The 20977-nt window shown below is 25.8% G+C and overlaps 1 protein-coding gene across 2 annotated transcripts in view; it reads right to left on the bottom strand.

Moving 5' to 3' along the window:
• Positions 1-13000, bottom strand: part of LOC126901603 (kinesin-like protein KIF12) — a 31823-nt gene extending 18823 nt beyond the window's left edge. Inside the window, exons 1-6 of one of the 2 annotated variants that reach the window (XM_050678190.1) lie at positions 12781-13000; positions 8904-9005; positions 8710-8788; positions 6022-6243; positions 3496-3639; positions 3029-3170 (exon numbers count right to left, since the gene is read on the bottom strand). In XM_050678190.1, coding sequence (XP_050534147.1) covers positions 3029-3170; positions 3496-3639; positions 6022-6243; positions 8710-8788; positions 8904-9005; positions 12781-12824 — 733 coding nt within the window. In that variant the 5' untranslated portion in view covers positions 12825-13000. Of the gene's footprint in view, positions 1-3028; positions 3171-3495; positions 3640-3979; positions 4246-6021; positions 6244-8709; positions 8789-8903; positions 9006-12780 lie in introns of those variants that run through there. The other variant, XM_050678191.1, reaches the window with a different exon arrangement.
• Between the last annotated feature and the right edge of the window lie 7977 nt (positions 13001-20977).

Here is a 20977-nt window from a genome sequence, read left to right as displayed (position 1 = left end):
GAATATTAATTTAATAAACAAATATTTCATTCAAAGTAATAAATAGATGGTAGAAAACTAACAAATTAATAAAATTGGGAATTGTCCTATTAACAAGTATAGTAAATGAAATAGTTAGTTCTTATTAATGCCTAGAATATTTCAGGGTTTGCATTAAGTTAAATGTAAGGCCTAAGTATAAATAAAAAGTTATCCATAAAAATTCTCACTTTGTTAGCCGTATGTAGACTGACCCAAACACTTCATAGTCTTAGGCATGGTGTTTATGATATATTATGATTAATATGACTCTGGAATACTCTGAATTTCCTCAGAGGAGCACTAAAGGGAATTATTTGTTTTGACTTAGCAAACCCGGATCCCCGAATCACGGCTTACATTAATTAGTTGGCCCGAATTGTCTCTTTAATTTGGTATTTGAGTATGGGGCTAACAATCAGTTCTAGAAAAAAGGACTTAGTTGAGGAATCTAACAAATTGCCTGGGAAAAAATTTAAATCAACTTTGTTTTGGGACTTGGAACGAACGTACACTTTATCATCCAGGAGCAGCTCTAACCTAAGTAAAAGAAGCTGAGAGTTTTAATTTAAAAATATTAGCATTACAAGTAATAAGATGGAGTGGAAATTCTGCAATATTTTATGGACAACGTGATAACTGTAAACAAGCAAGTAGTGATTTTGTGGTAAGGAAAAATTTAGTAGCTGCAATAAATACTTCAAGATAATTAACTCTAGGTTGGCAGTGTTAATATTAGAAGCTAAATGGTTTAAGATAGTGTTTGTTATGCTCATATCACCACGGAAAAGAAAAGCGATAAGCAAAAGAAAGAGTTATATTCACCATTGGAAAACAGTTTAGAAGATTAAAAGTTAAAACGTGTTACATAATAATTTTACTTGGAGACTTAAACGCTAATATCGACAAAGCAGAATGTTATAGATCGATTATAGGCATACATAGCTTGTATCGGACTTTGTAAAATAATGGGATGTAGATTGATTGATTTATCAATCGAAAAAAGATTATAGATAGAAAGCATAATATTTCCACATAATGCCGTCTATAAAAAGACACGAAGATTTCCAAATGGTCAATATGTCAATCAAATATACCACGTATTAGTAAATTTGAAATTTAGTAATTACGTTCAAGATATACATTATAGAACATTCCATGGTGCACATTGAGGTCCGAAATAATTTTTTGTTCCAGGTATCCTAAAGTAAAATAATTTTACTTTAGACTTTTTTTCAATTATTATATTGAAAGAATATATTGATAGAATATTGAAATATTCTATATTTCAATATTATAATACAAATATTGAAAAAAATCTAAAATCGTTAGAAAAGCTAGCCGCCATCTAACATTTGACATCTAACAATTAGGTGATCCGATAGTCTGTGAAACATTTTATACAAACATATTAAGTGAAGTGAAAAAAAATCAATAACACTTCAGTATTAATAATGATGACATAGAAATAATGTGATCAAACATAAGGAATGTAATTTAGAAAGCAACAATGAAAACAGTTGTAGTGTAACGGCAGATTGGTTCAACCAGATATGTGAAGATGCATTAGAACTACGAAAAATGGTTAAATGATACACAAAATGAAGAAAAATATACCCCATATACATCTTATTAAATAGACTTTGAATATAGTAGAATACTTTTAGCATACAATAGAGGAAATTATGAAACAAATCATAAACTTAAAAAATCACAGGACTCCTATGAATATAAAATAACAGGGGAATTATTGAAAACAATGGGTCGTGATTTAGTTTAGTGTATACATTAGTCAGTTGATCTAATATGGCAAAAAGAAGTGATATCGAAAGAATGAGAACGGCGCTGGTGTATCTCATTGATAAAAAAGGAACAGGCAGTCATGTAATAATTACGAAGGAATATTTTTGCATACAAGATTTTGTCTTATTGCCCACTTAATAGAATCAAACTATGGGCGAAATAGATCTTTTGGGACTACCGTTGAGGTTAAAACAGTTTGAAATTCCTCGGAAGTTGATAGGTCTCATGAAAATGATCATAGACACACTTAAATTAAAGTTAAAGTAGGATTCAATCTCAAATGTAGTACAATTTGACAACTCAACAGAAAGTATTTTAGTTTGAATTTTCGCCTTCACTTACCTATTTATTTCATTGTGGTGTATTGAAATAGCACCTAGGTATTTGAACTATTTTACTGTATTAAGTTTACAACTTTCAATCAACTATTTTAAGTATCTGAAGGTACTTTTTTGGACTACCATGTATTTTGTTTTTTCTGTATATATCTATAGTCAGTGTTATACATTTCACAGCTTCTAAAACTTTTCTATCGAGTTGTTTTTTATTTTACATCAGCAAAACTATGTTGTCAATATATGCTAAGATTACATTGTTTGTTTCTCTTAGTCTTACACCTTCTTGATCTATTGATATTTCCATTATAACTTTCTCAAGGGCTATATTGATTGAAGACAAGGCTTATCTCAACTTCATTATTACGTGAACTATATTTGAGATTGAGTCCTAATTTAACCTTAATTTAAGTGTGTCGATGCTCATTTTTATGAGATTTATCATTTTCTGGGTCATTTTAAACTCATATAAAACAATAATCAAAGATTATCTACATTCTGAGACTAAGAATTTTTTGAAATCAATAAATTGGAATAGTACGTCATTATTTACAATGTTAATATGTATGTTATTACACAATAGTTTTCTTTTAATACTAATAATATCGATTTATGTATGAATTAGTATTATCTATAAACTTCAGTTATTGGTTATAATTTATTAGAAAGATTTATTTTTCCTAATTAACAATTTTTAATAATTTATTTACATAAAATGTGATATTTTACAACTTAATATGTTCTCTAATACATAAATAAAATTTGTTAGGGACAATTTGAAGTATGTAATTTTATCATTATAACTATTTTAAATAATTAAAACAATCATCTAATGTTTAAGTTTTAGTTACATATTAAGTTATTTTATTTACCTTCTTCTAGTACAGCTTGTAAATCATCTAGTTCTTCACAATCTACCATAAATAAATTATCTACATAAAAATTACGTGATTTTCTTGACCATCTAACATCTAATGGTTTCCTGGCAGTGCCCGGATTCAGTAAATCGATAACCTATTCATAAAAATATACTGTATATTTCCCTGAAGTAAATATATTTATATGCCAGTTTTATTTTAATAAATTATTAAAATAAAAGGATTTATTTAACACAATAAAAAAATTTCAATAACATCGATACAAGTTATATAGTTCATATTTACACGCAACTATTACCAAGTACCAATATTACTATTAAGTACTTTATCGCTTATATGAACATAATACATATAAAATATAGCAAGGGAAAAAACAGAGGTCAACGAACTACATTCGATTGATAAATGCCTAAAAAATGATTTGATAGAATATAAAATTATAATATGATACAATACATTACTTTTTCATTGTATATTTCTAGGAAAGATGCCTTGAGTACAAAATGATGGTCTTGTCTCTGTTGTAACAACCGGAATAGATACATGAATGATCGAAAGACAAGTCCGTGATTCTTTGAAAATGGCTCAATCCGCTTATGAAAAAACTAAAAATGTTATTAGCTCATAATAAACTTAGTTCGGATAATTATTGTGTAAATTTCATATACGTTTGTATTTGTGTGTTTAATAAGTTAAGAGAAATGTATTATTTTATTAAAAACCTAAAATCTAAGCAGCAATGTAAATTTTATCACAAAAAAAATATTGGTTTTAATGTTTACGAAAAATTAATTGAAATATGAAAATACAGTTAATATGTTTACTTAAAGGTCAAAAAATGTGATTTAAAATATATTATAGATTCTTTAGATTATTAACAACGGCCATACTTTACTCTCATTATCCTCACAAATACAAAAAAGTTTTAAAAATAAAATTTATAACCCTAGAGAAGTAAACACTTCTAATATTGACTAATGATTTAATTGGGTCAGGGATTTTTCTTAATATCATTAATCTATTTGGCAGACGGCAAAATTAGTTACATTGAAGCTTCAACCCATATTTAACTTCAATTAATTTTACAAAAAAAATGAGTATGTATGCATAACTAAGTGTGTAACAAAAAACGAAAAATATAATTTCACTTAATGAATAATGTAATATTCGTATTTTGACAGAATACGTTTATTCTATGTATACAAATAAAGTTTGCGTTGAAAAAAATATTTTTTTATGAACAAATAATTAATAATAATGCTTTATAAAATATGTTTGTCAAAAATAATAATTATTATAAAATTTCTAAAAAAAATAAATGTATAAAACTGGCTGAATAAGCATATCCTTGAACACAGATAAACATAATTAAATAAAAAATTAAAATTTATAAAAATATTGTGTAAAAAATGCTGAGATAATTTTAATAATTATTGTTTTGGTTTAAAACTGTGTATTTCTGAAATTAGTCAATTTTTCAATCATGAGCCTCTTTTTTATCGATAGAAATTACGATTTTTTAAAACCTAAGCTCTATTGAAGTTAAAAATAGGTTAATTTAGTGGTGTAGTGATACACGACTTTATAATCATAAAAGCAAGACAACGTATAATTCACATTATGATAACTACTGATATATCTCGGAGTATAATCAGCTAGTCAAGATGATCTGATTATGAAGTGGTATCGATATGTTGTAAAAAAATATGGGTTATCTGAAACTGAGTACTTTGTTGATGGCTGACAAAATATGATGATATAAGAACTAATTTGAAGAAGTAATTTTATTAATATTTAAATTGATATTAATTGAATGACCGTAAGAAACCAATTCATCAAAGAAGGTATCGCGGACGTATATTACTGCTCTAAATATTATGAGAATTGCATTCACAGGTCAGCCGTATCGTTTATCATAGCATGTACATACATTATAATTTTTTCTGATAAATTCTAGTTAAGTATAAGAGAACACAAGAATAGATATATTTTATCGGAATTTTTGTAAAATATCACATTTTATGTAAATAAATAAGTTGTTTATTATGGGAAAGAATTTGTTTATAATTCTCTTCAAAATTGAGATTTTAGAGACAAAATATTCAATATTTCATAATATATTTTTAAGTCGCCGAACTATTGGAAAAAGTAGAATATTCAAATGTATTAGCTCTCGCAAGTTATGTTGTATTGTAAAATAACAAATTGTTTTGAAATTTAAGATTCGATTTTCTCAGTTTACAACAAATTGACATACCTTGTTTTTTCCGTGTACCTTTAAGATTATTATATATTTGATTGAAATTTATAGATAGTATACATACATTTATATTATTAATATAAAAAGAATATCTGTAATGTTAATATTAAACATTGTGTAAGATTAATAAATTAACATTGTAAATAATAAAGTATCAATTCAGTGATGTACCCGAAACTCTATACAATATTTATATATTTTTGGTCTATACCAAAAATAAAAAAAAAATTAACATATATGGTATATTTAACACTATGCAATTATATGGTGTGTGTTCTAGTTTTAAATTTAATTCACTAATAGCAATAAATAAATAAATTTCAAAATAAATTAGCATACAAATTTTTACATTAGAATTAATGAAATTTTAGTTAATGCTCACTCGTGAAATAGGGATTCAAATTAAACTTATAGATTTGAATATTGAGATGTACGTTTGTTTTTAATAAACATAAAAGCAACTAGATTTATTTTCAATAATTTTATATTTAAATAATTTTTTTATTTAAAAAAATTTCTAAGGTTTGTATTACTATGGTTAAAATTTGGTTTCTTTTGAATTTTAACTGAGTTCATACATAATGTGTGTTTTTGGCTAGACGATCACTAGCTGAAACTACCTTTTTCTCTATTATAGTAATTTATTAAAAACGCACTTTAATCTAATTGGTCATAACCCTAATTCTTATATCATTCAAAACTTGATTTAGTTACTTCATACACTTACCATCCCTGGTGGACCTGTAAGAGTATGAGTTTTTCCACTGCCTGTTTGACCGTAACAAAAGCATGTTGTGTTAAATCCTTCAGCCGCCATTTCTATAAGTTTTTTAATACCGGAATACTGGAAGACATCTTCTTGGTTAGATGCTGGTTCAAAAACAACGTTAAAAGAAAATAACTTGTTTTTGGGCCCATTGGATCCCCCAATTGATGGTAAACTCTCGACCTAAAAGTAACCCAAAATATTTATTTTATAATAGATTTTTAATAAACAGGCGTAATACGTACTATAGTTTTATTTTACTTTCTATATCATTACTGGTGTTTATTGATATACAAGAATTTTAATGAAATGGGCAATTCCATTAATAATTAATAAGGAGTTTGACCTTGAGCTTTTTTTCAATCAATATTTTTTTATCGTTTATTATGCCTAAACTATGATAAAAACTATAAACAAATTTCTGTCGACCGATTTCAGAACTACGGTGAAACATGATCTAATTTAATTTTTTTTTTTTTAATTTTATATTATAATTTAATTATAATAAGCTGATATAAATAAAATAAAGCCTGAAGTTCAAAAATTTTAAAAATATATGTTGATTTTATTTGGAATTAATCAACTTTGACAAGAGGCTAATAATTATGTTTTATAATATTCACCATAAGTACTTAAAGCTAAACTAAATTCCATACTGTTTTTCTTACAAAAAGAAGATGTGTAATATAATTTTTATATACAGAGTGTTCAGGAAATGGGTTTCTATTGTTTTCATTGTTTGTAATTATTTACCTGTATCCCTTACATACTGAACATTATACAGGGTGTTCAGTAAATAAGGAAACGAATTTCTATTGTACTCATTGTTTGTAACAATTTAACTGTTTCCTAACTTACTGAACACTCTGTATATGTATGAGTGTGTGTAGAAGAAACGTTCTATGTCAATAACGAGAGTTTATACATAGAGTAACATTGAATAGTAAATTTAAGTCAAAGAAAACTCGAGTGTACAACCTTTTTAGTACATCTTAAATTTCACGCTACAGAGTACATTTATTACACAAATTAATTTATTATATTTAAAAAAATTATAGTTTATATTTCACTACTGCAAATCAATAATCAGTATTTGCTTTATTGACCAATTATTAAAAAATAACTTTAGAAGGTTACAACATAAAGCACAAATAAATAGTATTTTGATATTTCTATAGAGGATTTTAGTTATTACATCGAAATGTATACAGGAAAAATCTCATTCAAATAAAAGTTTACTAATAAATCATATGTTACAACAATATCATCGATGTAAATATAATAATAATTTTAATACTATTTTTTCAGAAAATGAAAAGTACATATGAGTATCCAATTAATAGAACTCAAAGAATCAATTAGCATTGTGTTTTGAACTTGTTATTGGTGTTAGTTTTATTTATAGTAAAAAAAAAACATTCATTAGAATTAATAAATGTGTCTGGATATTTTTTAGCTAACTAAAAGTAGCCAAAAAATATTTTAGTTATAGTAACCTAAAGAAAATTTAAAATATAAATATAAGAATGATATTTAAAGCAATATATTTACAACATTTATTATTGAGTGTTATTTACAATATCAAAAAAAAAAAACGGTCAGGAAATTTAAAAAACTTAATTTTACAACAAATATACAAAATAAAATTATTAGGTGTAATAATATTTAATTTTTTTTGTAATGTAACATGAACAGTATTAATAGAACAATGAATCGTAATGAAATATTAAGATAAGACTTCAATGATATTCTAACAAGTTTTGTATCAAAAGCATAAATAATAATAATAACAATACTAAAAATTTTATAAGATTGTTGGAAATTTGTGTACAGCACACGTGTTGCTAAATTGCCTACAAGTTTTGCCGTTGATCACAACTTATACATTTTTTACATTTTATATATTAGCTATATTTTTTAACATTCAAAACATTTTTTTATATACATTATTTTATTATATTCTTTATATTTTGAAATAAAATAGTGATGTGATACTTTATAAATTAATTTATTACAAAATTTGATAAATCAACTATAACAACTATCTTTAATTGATATTTACAGCAGATATTGAATGTATTTCGTGATGTTTAATTTATCTGTTTATCTATATCATATGAGATGATAAAAATGTTCATACTTTCATTATATAATTAATCTTAATTTATAGACTCAGTTTTAGTATTAGTTATATTACAACATATGACACGACTGCTAAGTATTGACGGCTGGTCATCGAAAGTATAAATGACAATCGTATGAAAAATAAAAGGCACAGTACGAGAACCCGTAACCTAAAGCATCTTACAAACCTTACATTGTACCGTGTCACATAATATGTAATACTGCATAGTTTTATACTAATAAAGAAGTCCTAAACTGAACTTAATATATCATAAGATTAAGATTTTTGTGATGTATATGACTGTCTTAAGATAAAAAAAAATACTCTTTTTAAAATTATCTCTTAAATGAAAATTTAGTAGTAAAAAAAAACCTAATAAAGATTTTGTATTTTTACAATATAGTTGGAAGAAATAATAGATGTTAAATATAATTATAAACACCTAGAAAATAAATTCAAATAAAAATATCTTTTTAGTATCACATCGAAGCTAAAAAATATTTAATTGTGATCTTTTAACTTACCACTATACGTCCATTTCCTGGAAATGATACAACTGATGTTTCATTAGCTTTATTTTCTTTGATACTTATAGGTCGCACCCTAAAGATCAACAGATAATCATTTTAGTTATTAACTTACTATAAACCACAAACATTCTGGGAAAAACGAATGAAAAATAACACTAATTTGTATTAGTGTTTCAGTGATTATTTACCTGACAACAACATAGATTCCATTTTCTTGATCTCCAAGATCATTAAAAGATCGGTTTAGTGATTCATTGGACTGATCCAATTTGTTAAGTGATGAAATAGAACTAAAATAGAAATTACGATGATATTACTAAAAATAAAGTGTTTATTTTACATTGTGTTTAAATGATTGGCTCATTATTTATTAAAAATTTAAATATGAGCATTAGAATTAACTGTATAAAACTTAAGACTATTATTTTTACTATAGTGTGATTAATCATTTAGGTCACTTGGTTCGAATTTTATTTAAAAAACAGAATTTGTTTTATCTTAAATTCAGTATGGTAATGACCTAATTAAATAGGAAATTTTATTTGTGTAAAATACCTTGAAAACTTCAAATTAATATGTTTGTAATCAATAAAATATGATAAGTAGTTATTATTTTACTACGTCGATAAAAATGTAGTTTGGTTATAAAATTTATATTTTAAGAGAGTAATAATACTTTTGGTTGAGGTTGGCTTAATTAATTTTATTTCGAAACTAGGGAAAGGATTGATAAACACATTAAATTATTGACTACATTTTTCCTAATTTTATTAAATACATAATTGCCAAGTGAGGTTATTGAATACTTTGCTTTGTCTAGCTGGGACTGCGCTTAAGGCCCCGGAACCCTACAAGTGGTGGTTACAATAGTATATTAATTTTGATATCAGTATCAGGCTACGCTGGGCACGAAAGGTAATTGAAGGCGAAAATCGACATATATATTAATAACACTTTGTTAAAATGAACATTAAAGTATTATAATTGAAAAATTATATACACACACAGATATATATATATGTATAAATAATACAATTTGTGTGAGTAAAATTATATAATAACTTCATCAAGGAATTAACGTGAAACAGAATGGCGTTCTGATCGTGTTATAAAAAAAAAAATAAAAAATTCACAATCCGGTCAAAACTGAACAGATTATAAAATAATTTTTAAAATACCTTTAGATTACTTAGTTTGATTGAAATTTCTTTTCTCATATAATGATATTGTAGCGTTACACTACAGTTTTATTGCTGTTTTTTCAGTTACATGAAAGTCCGTTAGAAAGCGTTGGACTACATATTAATTTTTATTGAAAAGATTATAGTATAATGTACTTTTAATTAATAAGATGGAATAATAATGAATATAAACTCTCTTTTTGTTACATATTAGTCAAATCAGGAACTTACAATTTGCAAGATAAAAAATCACCTTTATATACTACACACTATTAACAAAAAATAACCAATAAACAATTAAGCTATACAACCAAAGTAGTAGTGGTCTGTATAAAAAACGCCTTCGCTAACTTTCTTTTTATTTTGTTAACCGAGTAATCACAATAATTATTGCCTACTAGTCTCACATTGCTTGTATGTTTTACCTTTGGGTTAAGTTATATCTATTATTTTTTACCTAACGTTCCGAATAAAATATATATTGATCATTCAAACGGTGTTCGTAACTGTATTGATCTACTGTTATCAACCATGATCACAGATTTATACATTAAACTTCTATATATAAAGTTAGTTAATCATCAACGGTGATCATAACCTTTGTGTTATCAACCGTGATCAAAATTACTAGATTTTCCTTTTATCCCTTTAATCTTTGCTACGGTGCTCGTAACAATACATTACCAACCGTGATCCAAAGGGTTATACTTATCTCTTTCCTTAATTTAATTAATTCCTAAAGTAAGACTGATATGATTGGTAATTATTCATTATAGATATTTCTTTTCTTTTTAAGTAAAACGAAATAAGCTGATTATTTGAGAAAAACTGTGTTTTGCTTTCATATTATTGGTAATTTTAAGTTAAGTTATATAAACTTAAATAGAGTACGTAAGTAAAAACATTTCAATATTCAACAATACATTTTAATTATCTGGATAAAATATAAATCGAAATATATATATGCTAAAAATGTATACCCATTTAAGCATAAAAAGCGAACAATATTAAATTATGATGATATTGTTCTACTTAAATATCTGAAAATGACATAGATATGATAATAAGATTGATTATACTGCATAAAAATCAAATTACTCAAGTATTGTGTCAATATTTAAAGATTAGTAACGCAGTTTCAATGCTTTTATAGAAAGAATTTGAAAATAATTTGTAATATATTTAACAACGACAATGAAATTAATTCTAAGGAGGTATAACCGAAAAATATGAGATTTAATATTAGATTTTAATATATTAATACTTGGCTAAAAGTTATGTACTTATTTATAAATTGAAACGTTATTTTTATATAAACAATATTTTTATATGGTAATCGAATTCAGTTTCCAAGAAGAAAAATTTATAATTTTATGTCAAAATAAGACATTTATTCTTTATTTGTATGCTCAATTAGCAAAAAATGTTACTCTTAATTGCTCTATTTACCTGAGTAGGTTATAACAAATATGACCATAATAAATAAATATTAAATAATCGATTCATGGTAATAAAAATTCATTTTTAGGAGTATTATAACTAAAAATTTACTCTGAAACAATATTGATGTGGTATATTATTATTCATAAAATGTGGATTCTTATTAAAGAATATTTATAGGCTGTTAAAATTGTTTGGAATATTAGATGTGAAACTTTATGGTTTCTCTTTATTAAAGTGATATTTATAACTATGTCTTTCCTATTTATTATTACTGTTATGTATTACGGAATGCTTTTTTGTCTAGAACCTGTGTTGTCAACGGCTGTCAAGTTATTATTTTTGTTATGTGTTTGTGTTACACGAATGACATCAGTAATATTTCTATTTTATGATTTTAATTATTTATCAAGCTTAAGTTTTTAATAAAAGTCCCTAAACCGAAAATAAGAAGACACTTTAAATTTAATGATTTTCCTATAATGCTTGAATTGTATTTATTAATTTTGAATACATATAGTAATTTTTTATTATTAAGCTATATACCATATTTCATAAATATTTAATATTATGATAGAGCAATTTAAAATTTTTAAAAGTATTTAGCATTATTAATTTATTTTTTGTTCTAAATGTTTAAATAGTAATTTTAAATAGAAAATCAAAAATAGTGAGATTTTAAAATAGGCATTATTTAACATTTTTCTTGTAAAAAATTTTGAATGATTGATAACAGCTTTAGGATTGGTACTTATTGACTTACTAGCATTTTAATGTATTAAGTGGGTAATAGCGCCGATATACAGTTCGTACTGGTGTGTACTCAGCTTATGCTGAAATGAGAAATACACGCAAGCAGTTGTTTTGTGTGCCAGCGAATTTTTCGGATTTATTTTTCATGACTAGAAATTCAAAATAAGTTAAAGAAGCAGAAACTTTTTTAAAAATTTTGCGACTCCTAAAATGTGGCTAAAACTAAATCATAATTTAAAAATTATAATTTTAACGAATAATATGTTTCCCTTTACGCTACTTTTTAATGTCATACATAAGGTAAAATTGTTTTAAATAATTGTGATCATAATCAAATGACAATTTGTTTATACTAAAAAAAAAAACTATTTGTTGATACCAATGTTACATTGACTTTTAAGTTTATTTAGGAATTTATTTTAGATAATAAATAAAAATACTTTTTATTATTGATAAAGAAATGGAATTTTTTCATTAAAACAATGATAAGTCCGCTTTACTGATATATCTACATATAAAAGACAGTTATTTTAGGATCTAATATTTAATTTTGAAGCTCCTATGTTTTCCTTTTTAGTTCAAACTTAATAGTTTTAAAAACTATTGGGCTTTCATAGCTTTTTAATTATCATTTAATTGTTTGAATAGTACTGTTATAATTTAAGTTATATATAGCAAAATATGTACTCACTCGTCACTATATTTCGATGTCACCTTCATAACCATGTCTGCCATTAATCCATTGCTCAATCATTAAATTGTTATTAATAATTAAAACTTAATGATCTTTAAGACTATGGTATGATATTTAAAATAGCATATTATTTTTTTTAAAAATTACAAGCGAATATTATAAAAAGAAAGTGCGAGTGTTTTGTGTTAACGGGCACTTGGTAACTGAATTGAGGGTAACAAAACATTCCTAATAGTTGTTTGTCCACAGGTGATAGTATGTCGATATAAATTGGTGGAATTCTTGTATGTATAGGAAGGGTAAAATCGAACGTCATTCAACGAACGAATGGAGGGGTGCGATTTTACGATAATATTATGTTTAACGATTGTTGTCCTATTAAGTGTTTTCAGTTCATAACTCTTTTTATAATTCATATCATAAAAATTTACATGCTTTAAAATTAATTTTTAATAGCTGTCATTTTTAGTAATTTATAGCTTGCTATTTTTTCGTAAAAAAAAATTTAATTTTATATATTAATTGCTAATTTTTTTTGCCTCTAATCTGTAATTTAAATATTTATACATATTAGCTTCGATTAAAAGCTGAGAAAGTATTAATTTTACTATGATGTTTTTATTTTTTTGTGTGTTTGTTGCCACTTTTTCTCAGCTTTCACTGATTCAATTTTTTTCAATACGTCAAAAGATTAAAAATCGTATGTAGTTAAAAATATTGCTCTTGAAAATTGAAAAAAATTTCCTCGTTTCCTATAAATGGCGATAATCAGCCAAAAAATTACGATTTTTAAAATTTGTAAATTTTGACATTTTTTTATTTTTTTTTTTAAATTGTTATAATTTTTGAAAAATTAACAAATAAATATAACTTTTTTTTTATTGAAACCTTAAGTAATTCACTTTTATTTAATTTTATATTTTTGAAAATCTGACCCTTTATCTGCCCACAAGAGAGGATTCAAAATAGCAGTTTAAAAAATGTTCCGGAAATGCTGCATCCTTTAAACATATATCAAATTAAAGCTTATGTTACGTACTATAAATTAAAAAAATATAAATGTCACAATGACTTATCTTCTACGTGCAAACGGCTGCCGTAGTTAAAAAACATATTTTTTTGTTCAAATTTTATTTTTATTTATTTATTTTAAAATACCTTATAAGAGTTTTCCATAGTAATGAGTCCACCAATAAATATAAAATTTACATGAATCTAACTTACATTAAATATAAATTTATACTTATTTTGGTTGCCTCTTCAAAGTTAAGAAAAACTTTTTTGAATTTTTGAAAATTTTTGAATATAATTTTTCAAAATGTCCGGGAATACTGCCTCTTAAATATATGTTAAAATAAAGTTTAATTTATGTACTAGAAGTTAAAAAAAAAAAAATTTGTATCGACGGCCTATTTTCTATGTGCAAATAGCAGTCGGAGTAGAACAAAAAATAGGAGTTTATTTTGCTTTTGGAATAATCCACCAATTTCTTAAAATTAAACACTATCTACAGATTTACATCGACGCGTTTTTTATGATAGTGATGTTAATCATTGTCAGATAACATCTATACCTCTACGTCTCAGTTTTGCCACCTCCCATCTATGTTACGACTCCTTACAATGCTAGTTTTTTTTATTATAAATCATCTAGTATTTTTCTTATAAAATTCAAGTATTTTTCATAGATTGCTAACAGGATTATTGATAGTCCATTTATTCTGGTATTGTGATTTTTCTATTAGTATATATCATAGTTAAGAGTATCATAAAAGAATAAGTTAAAAGGATTACGCTACAGGAAGCATATGTTGTGTCCTTTTTTTTTATAAAATATTTGTGGAAAGTTCTATGCATCTAATATCAAGTAGTTCAATTATTATTTCGATTTTTTTTAGATTAAGTAATGTATCTTAATATTGTATCTATACCTCGTTTAATATGCATAAGTTGCATAATTATTTCTCAGTTTTTCCAATTGTAAAACATTTATTTATCAACAGTGAAAATATAAATATTTTTGATGTATTTTAGAAAGGTTACAATGTTGTCTATTTTTTATTTTTAATAATGTATTTTCTGTTTAAAAAGATTACAAGAACTTAGTTTTAAAAATAATGTCTAGGTTTACGGGATCAAGAAATAGATAAAAAATTGATTTAAAGTATCCTCTGTTTAAAATATAATGAATAATTTATAAAAGTCTCTATACTCTACTTACAACATATGAAACAACGCATGCCTTTATTTCTTTCTAATGAAATGAACACCATAAAATTTACCATCAATCAATTGAAAATTAATGATGAAAATTTAAAACAACTATCATTTAATTTTCTTTCTTGATATTTATCAAGAATCATGGCAAGATCCATTTCTAAAACTACTCTTGTTTTTTCTTATTAAGTGAGACGGGTTCAAATTAAATGTTTTTGGTATCTTAACGCATCTAATTTATTTATTTATTCCAAACCAGTACCGCAGAGTAAATAAAATATATAGTATTCAGTTATATCTCAGTTTTACAGCACCTACAGTTAAGTCAAAATATTATTGCAAAGCTCAAACGTTTTAGATGGAAAACCAAGTTTTGAATAAAGATAAACAATGTATATAACTATAAATATTAATACGTAATGTATTCAAAATCAAAAATGCTTTCAATGACTATGAGAGTGAAAATCTTTTGGTTATTGATATACATATTTGTGTAGTAGTAAAGAACTCATACAATAGTACGTGTTCTATATTTATATAAAATTGACTTAATAGACTTTTTATAGAATTTTAGAATGATTGAATATTAATTAGATTATTATTGTTTTTGCTATATTTTAGTATTAAGTTGTATATATTGTAAGATTATAACAGAACTTACGATCTTTAAACTATTTAAAAATTATTATCAGTCGACATTTTTTTTAAAGAAAACACTAAATTACTTAATATAATTAAAAATATTTTCTGAAGTTTATTAAAAAGAAAATTATTCAAATTGCCTTTGTTGATATAATAGTAGCATTTAAACTCCATACAAAAATCATTTTTTTTAGGCGTGGTGTAGTACAGTAGATTATTCAGTTGACGCCTTAACACTGATGTTCAGTTGGACTGTTTGTTGTTGGCTGCCAGATATATGCAATACGCGAACTTATACAGTGACACGCTTTACCTCTTACTGGCTTCCTTGACCGTATTAAGGTTCCGACAGCCGGTAAAAAAAACCTGTCAAATTATTTGAGGTGGAGCCGGCGCCAAATAGTTTGGATATAGGCTAAAGTGATGATGACAACTTCCGAATTCTTCTTCGGAGCGAGCTCGTCTTCCTCTTCTCCTTTTTCCTTTTCCCCACTTCACAACTTAGTTGGTTTCTAAGAGATTAAGGATAAGGGGATTCAGTGAGTGAACCAGCTATTACCTCACTATGAAGTCTGTTCGATTACAATCGTTCTTTTGTTACTCGCAACTTCCTGAAACTCTGTTTGCGTCGAGGAATTGACGGTCGGAAGTACCTCCTCCGGTGTATAGGTAAACTCCAGGTCGTAAAACAAATACTATGAATGATGGCTTTGGCATCACCAGTTCATACAAGGAAATAATATGAAAAACGTTCTCCAATCTTTTCGCCTGTTTACCAGCCAAAGCGAGACTAGCTGTGAGTACGGACTTCGAACTGGCTTTGTTCAACTTCGAACGCCGCATGCCGTCCTCATGGAAGAAATCGATAAACGCAATTTCACCACATTTTCTTCTTTTCGTTCCCGGTGCCCTGCCAGGTGTATCCATGGGCGGGATTGGTGCACCTGTAGTATTGCTGTCCAAGGCTGTCAACAGCTGTCAGCGACCGTTTATTCGCCAGTCCCCAAAAAAGCGACTACTTATTTTGCGACTAACTTGCATATTTCCAAGCCGTTCCTTTATCCATAACCCGAGGACGTACCCAGTTTCCCTAGCAAGGAACTTGCACTCATTATAAATGCAAAAGTGGCAACGCCACTTTTAATCGAGAAAAACAATTTTGAAATTTATGGAGTTCTCTAATACAAGATTCTGTGAAGGCACATTTCGCACATGCCTAGAGCTAATACCGTACTTGTAAAATTTTTTTTGTGTACATTTTATTATAATTTTATATTTAATAGCTGTGTTACTGTTGTATTTTTTAGGGGTTTTTCATGTGTACATAAGTTATTTTTTATTTTTATAAAAGCTTAAATTCATTAAGTAAAGAAAGTTATCCACGAAGTTATAATATATTATTATAAAATATTCAATTACATCACCAAAACAATTCTAATAAAACATTTTTTTTTTATGCATTGATATGATTTATACTTTTCCTCTTGTATTTTTCTATGGTTCGTTATTAACCCTTTTTGGAAAAACTGTCCAAACCTCCCTTAATATGATTGTATAATTCCTTTTTTGTTGTAAGAAAATTACTCTCAAAATAGTAAAAAATATAACAGTAAAAGTGTGTAATGTATTTATTTTTGATAAAATTCCAATGATAAAATTACTTTTAGATCGAAATATTATCAAACTTTTTATTATTGTAATTTATAATTTTTTTATAATATTTAATCTAAAAATATATACATTATGAATAATGATACAATTTTAACTTATAAAACGTTATATTATCAAAGAATTATTTGTTTTTGAATTCAAATTAAATATTTAAATTAATAAAGTAGAAATTGAGTAAAAATTAACGATTGAAATGTTAAATGGCAAAAAGAAGTTTTAATGTTTTATTTATTTCTTTTAGGACAGCTACTTTTTCTGTATTTATTTCTTTATCTTGTTTTGATTGTAATATACTTTTTATGGTATATTCTCTGAAATTGTTCCGCTTGTATTAGGATATCGTACAAATTGCTTTCAAATAAAGTACCAATAAAATAGTTTCGTTTAGGATATATTTATATGTGTTTTTTTTTTCAACGCTTAATGATAAGTCTATTTTTTTCATAAGGTTCGTTTAATATAAAATGGTAAGTGCAGATTCATAGTCTTTTTTATGCTATTTGTTATAAATTTTAAAATGATTTATTTTAATAGAAACGATTCATTGAAAGTGTACAAGTTGTTTTTTATGTATATTTTAAGAATTTTGTAATAGTAAAGTAAAATAATCTTAGTAAAACAATAACATCAATCTTAAATTCTACTGTATCAGTATAAAGAAAAATAATTCTTTTAACAAAATAAGTACAAAATATTTTTTATACAACGTAACAAGAAAAGTGATTTATTTTAATTGATTTTATTAATTTTAAATTATAAGATAAAACTTTTATCAGAGTTTCATACATTTATTATTTAAGTTTTAATAATTTTAATGATAATCAGCTTATTTTATATTAAAATTAGTAATAATATTTTGAAAACCATTATAATGATTAAATAATTACTATTAAAAGATTGTTGTTTCATAATTTAATATGAAAAATTTATGATTAGAAAATATTCTCTCCTTATTCCTGATAATCCACCCAACATAATTGCTGTAACAATGACCATTTGTTATAAATATATTAAGTAAAAGTTTGTTAAAAGTTAATAAATTTAATAGACATCTCTTACATCATCAAATAATTCTGTGTTTAAATATTCCTGTTTTATTACTATTGTAGTCAATAATAATTTAGAAAAAATTAGAATATTATGGAACTTCACTCTACACTGCTATAATTTTATATCAAGGGGGAAATTTGGCTCCTTTGGACCCTTTCTGTAAATATGTAATATTTATAAAACGATCACATACAGTGCTCATATCTCAGTTACTATAATTACCATAAAACTGGCCATTCGATATTGGGACATTAACGCAGTAACACATAATAATTATAACGAAAGTTCAAACTCTACACATAAACACATTTGATTTTCGTAGTCATCTTATTAAGTACATACGGGCAAAACGTAAGTTACCTTTCAACCATCTTTGTAAAAATATAAATTTAATATATTTGTATATACATGATATCGATTTATCATAAATCACTGGATTAATTGCAAAATAAAAATAGCATTTGTAAAAAGAATTTGTTTTAGTTATATATATTTTTTGATTTATCAGCTTATAATTAATTTTTAGAATTATCCCTTATAACTTAAACAGTTAGTAAGTGTCTACTTTATTTTTTTTTAATGGCAACATACATGTTTAACTAGCTTATATGATAGAAAATAATCTAATTAAGAGAATAACTAGTCGGTAACTACTTTTGGACAAGTACTTCGGAAGTTATTCTCATTTTTATACTTAGGCAGGACGAAGGGTACGGTCGGGAAATGACTAGTGATAAATATAGCAGCACCAACTCCTGACCTTCAGACAATACTTTAAATTATTAATAATTTCTGAAACACTGGTCGAAAAGTTGTTTTCGACCAGTCATTTTCTTAATTAGATAATTTTCTACTTCATAAGTTAATTAAATATGTATGTTATTATTTAAAAAAATAAAGTTGATACCCTTTTAAATTATAAGGGATGATCCTTAAAAGTTATAAATAGCTATTAAATCAAGAAATATATTGTAGTAAATAGCTGAGAAGGTATTAAATGACTTCGGTATTAGTATAGTATAAGTTTTTAACAAAGTAGTAAGTCATTTTAAATTCTTAAGTAAAATAATAATGTCATATAAAGGGAAAATGCAGGGTAAGTAAATTAACAATGGTGGGAACAAGAATATATGTAAAGGGAAACAAAAAAAGTAATGTGGGAATGACGTTTTGACTAAGAAACGTCTATTGACGTTTAGCGCGTGAAATTTTGTATTAATCGGCTCAATTTACATTGTTATATTGTAATTTGATTTTGTGTTTTTTACGTTCCGTAAATAAAAGATAACTGTTCGAAACCTGCACTTGGTATACATATTTTATATCCACCGTGTTATTAAAATTGTGTGTGTGTGCGGCTAGAATCAAGGTTGGACTGCTGGTCCTTTAATTGATCTTAACAATTAGTGTGCGTGCTGACTAGTTTTTGGGCTTAACCGTTCTTTAGTAGGTACAGTGAAAAGGTAGTTGTGCTGATGGCTGACGAGGAGCCATCCTTCAGTCTGCTACTTTTATCAGTCTACTACCGCGCTGATGGGTCTAAAATCTACCCTTTTAGTGTACGTCGGTTCTACAGACGTATGGTTATATGTAACTAAAAGAAATCGAAATTTTTGTTCTAATATTGTATTTATTTTGCAAATAACTGAGAGGTTTATGACAAACCGATCGCTCTGTATATAACTTAAATTAAAGTTAAGTGTGTGCCTTAGTCAGTGTTGGAGTAAGATCATTTTTACGTGTCCAGCAAGTTTTAATTATACTGTTCTATTATCATATTACGATAAATAACTTAATCGTTGCCTTAATCAAAAGTCTTATATAGGATGATTCATTTAACATAAACTAATTAATTTTCGAAAAATAAAAATAATAACAGGGAGCTTAAAAAAAGGTCACCAAGAGCTTTTGGATTAGGTGCGATCACGACTTTTAGGTAAAAATCTCGATGGGCCTTTTCCCTTAATCTAGCTCTATTGATAATGCTTCGCAAGTTTTAATAATAATTTCAAATATTAACATCCAGAATATTGAATAGTTTCCCTTTCGATATGAAAAAAAAAGTTAATTTTGTTTATAACAATGGTATTGAATTATACTGTAGCATTATTGTATTAAAAAAATTCTATAAAACTCCAATTTTTAATTTTTTAAACTCTTCAATCTTTTATGTGTTTATTTTTAATTTACTATATATATATTTAGTTTTAAGAAATACATACATATTTATATGTATTTATTAAAACTGTTTCATCCATTTAAAAACAATAAAAAAATATATTTATATTTTTCAATAAAAAAAAAAAACCCAGCACAGGGGGGTCGCGGCACAGTGGTTTGAGACTTTTATTATGAAATTGACACAGTACTGTGTTTCCCTCACCCTCAACACGTTATCAGCCTATACAGAAGTGTAATTATAAGTGTGCAGTGCTGGTAAGATTTGTCTCTACGACATCTTGTATCGAGGGTTCTGATCCCGTACCGTGCCTCTTTTTCACATGATTTCTGGTACACTTTCGCCGTCAATTCCTGGCAGTTCCACGTTAAAATTTAAAAAAATGTCTTCATCCTTACTCTCAAATCACTTTAAAATTGGCAATACCTATGTATAA

The sequence above is a fragment of the Daktulosphaira vitifoliae genome, unplaced genomic scaffold, assembly GCF_025091365.1.
Source record: "Daktulosphaira vitifoliae isolate Bord-2020 unplaced genomic scaffold, ASM2509136v1 Scaffold_3, whole genome shotgun sequence".
Lineage (NCBI taxonomy): Eukaryota > Metazoa > Arthropoda > Insecta > Hemiptera > Phylloxeridae > Daktulosphaira > Daktulosphaira vitifoliae.
Note: the sequence above shows the minus strand (reverse complement) of the source record. Positions and strands in the feature narration are given on the sequence as shown.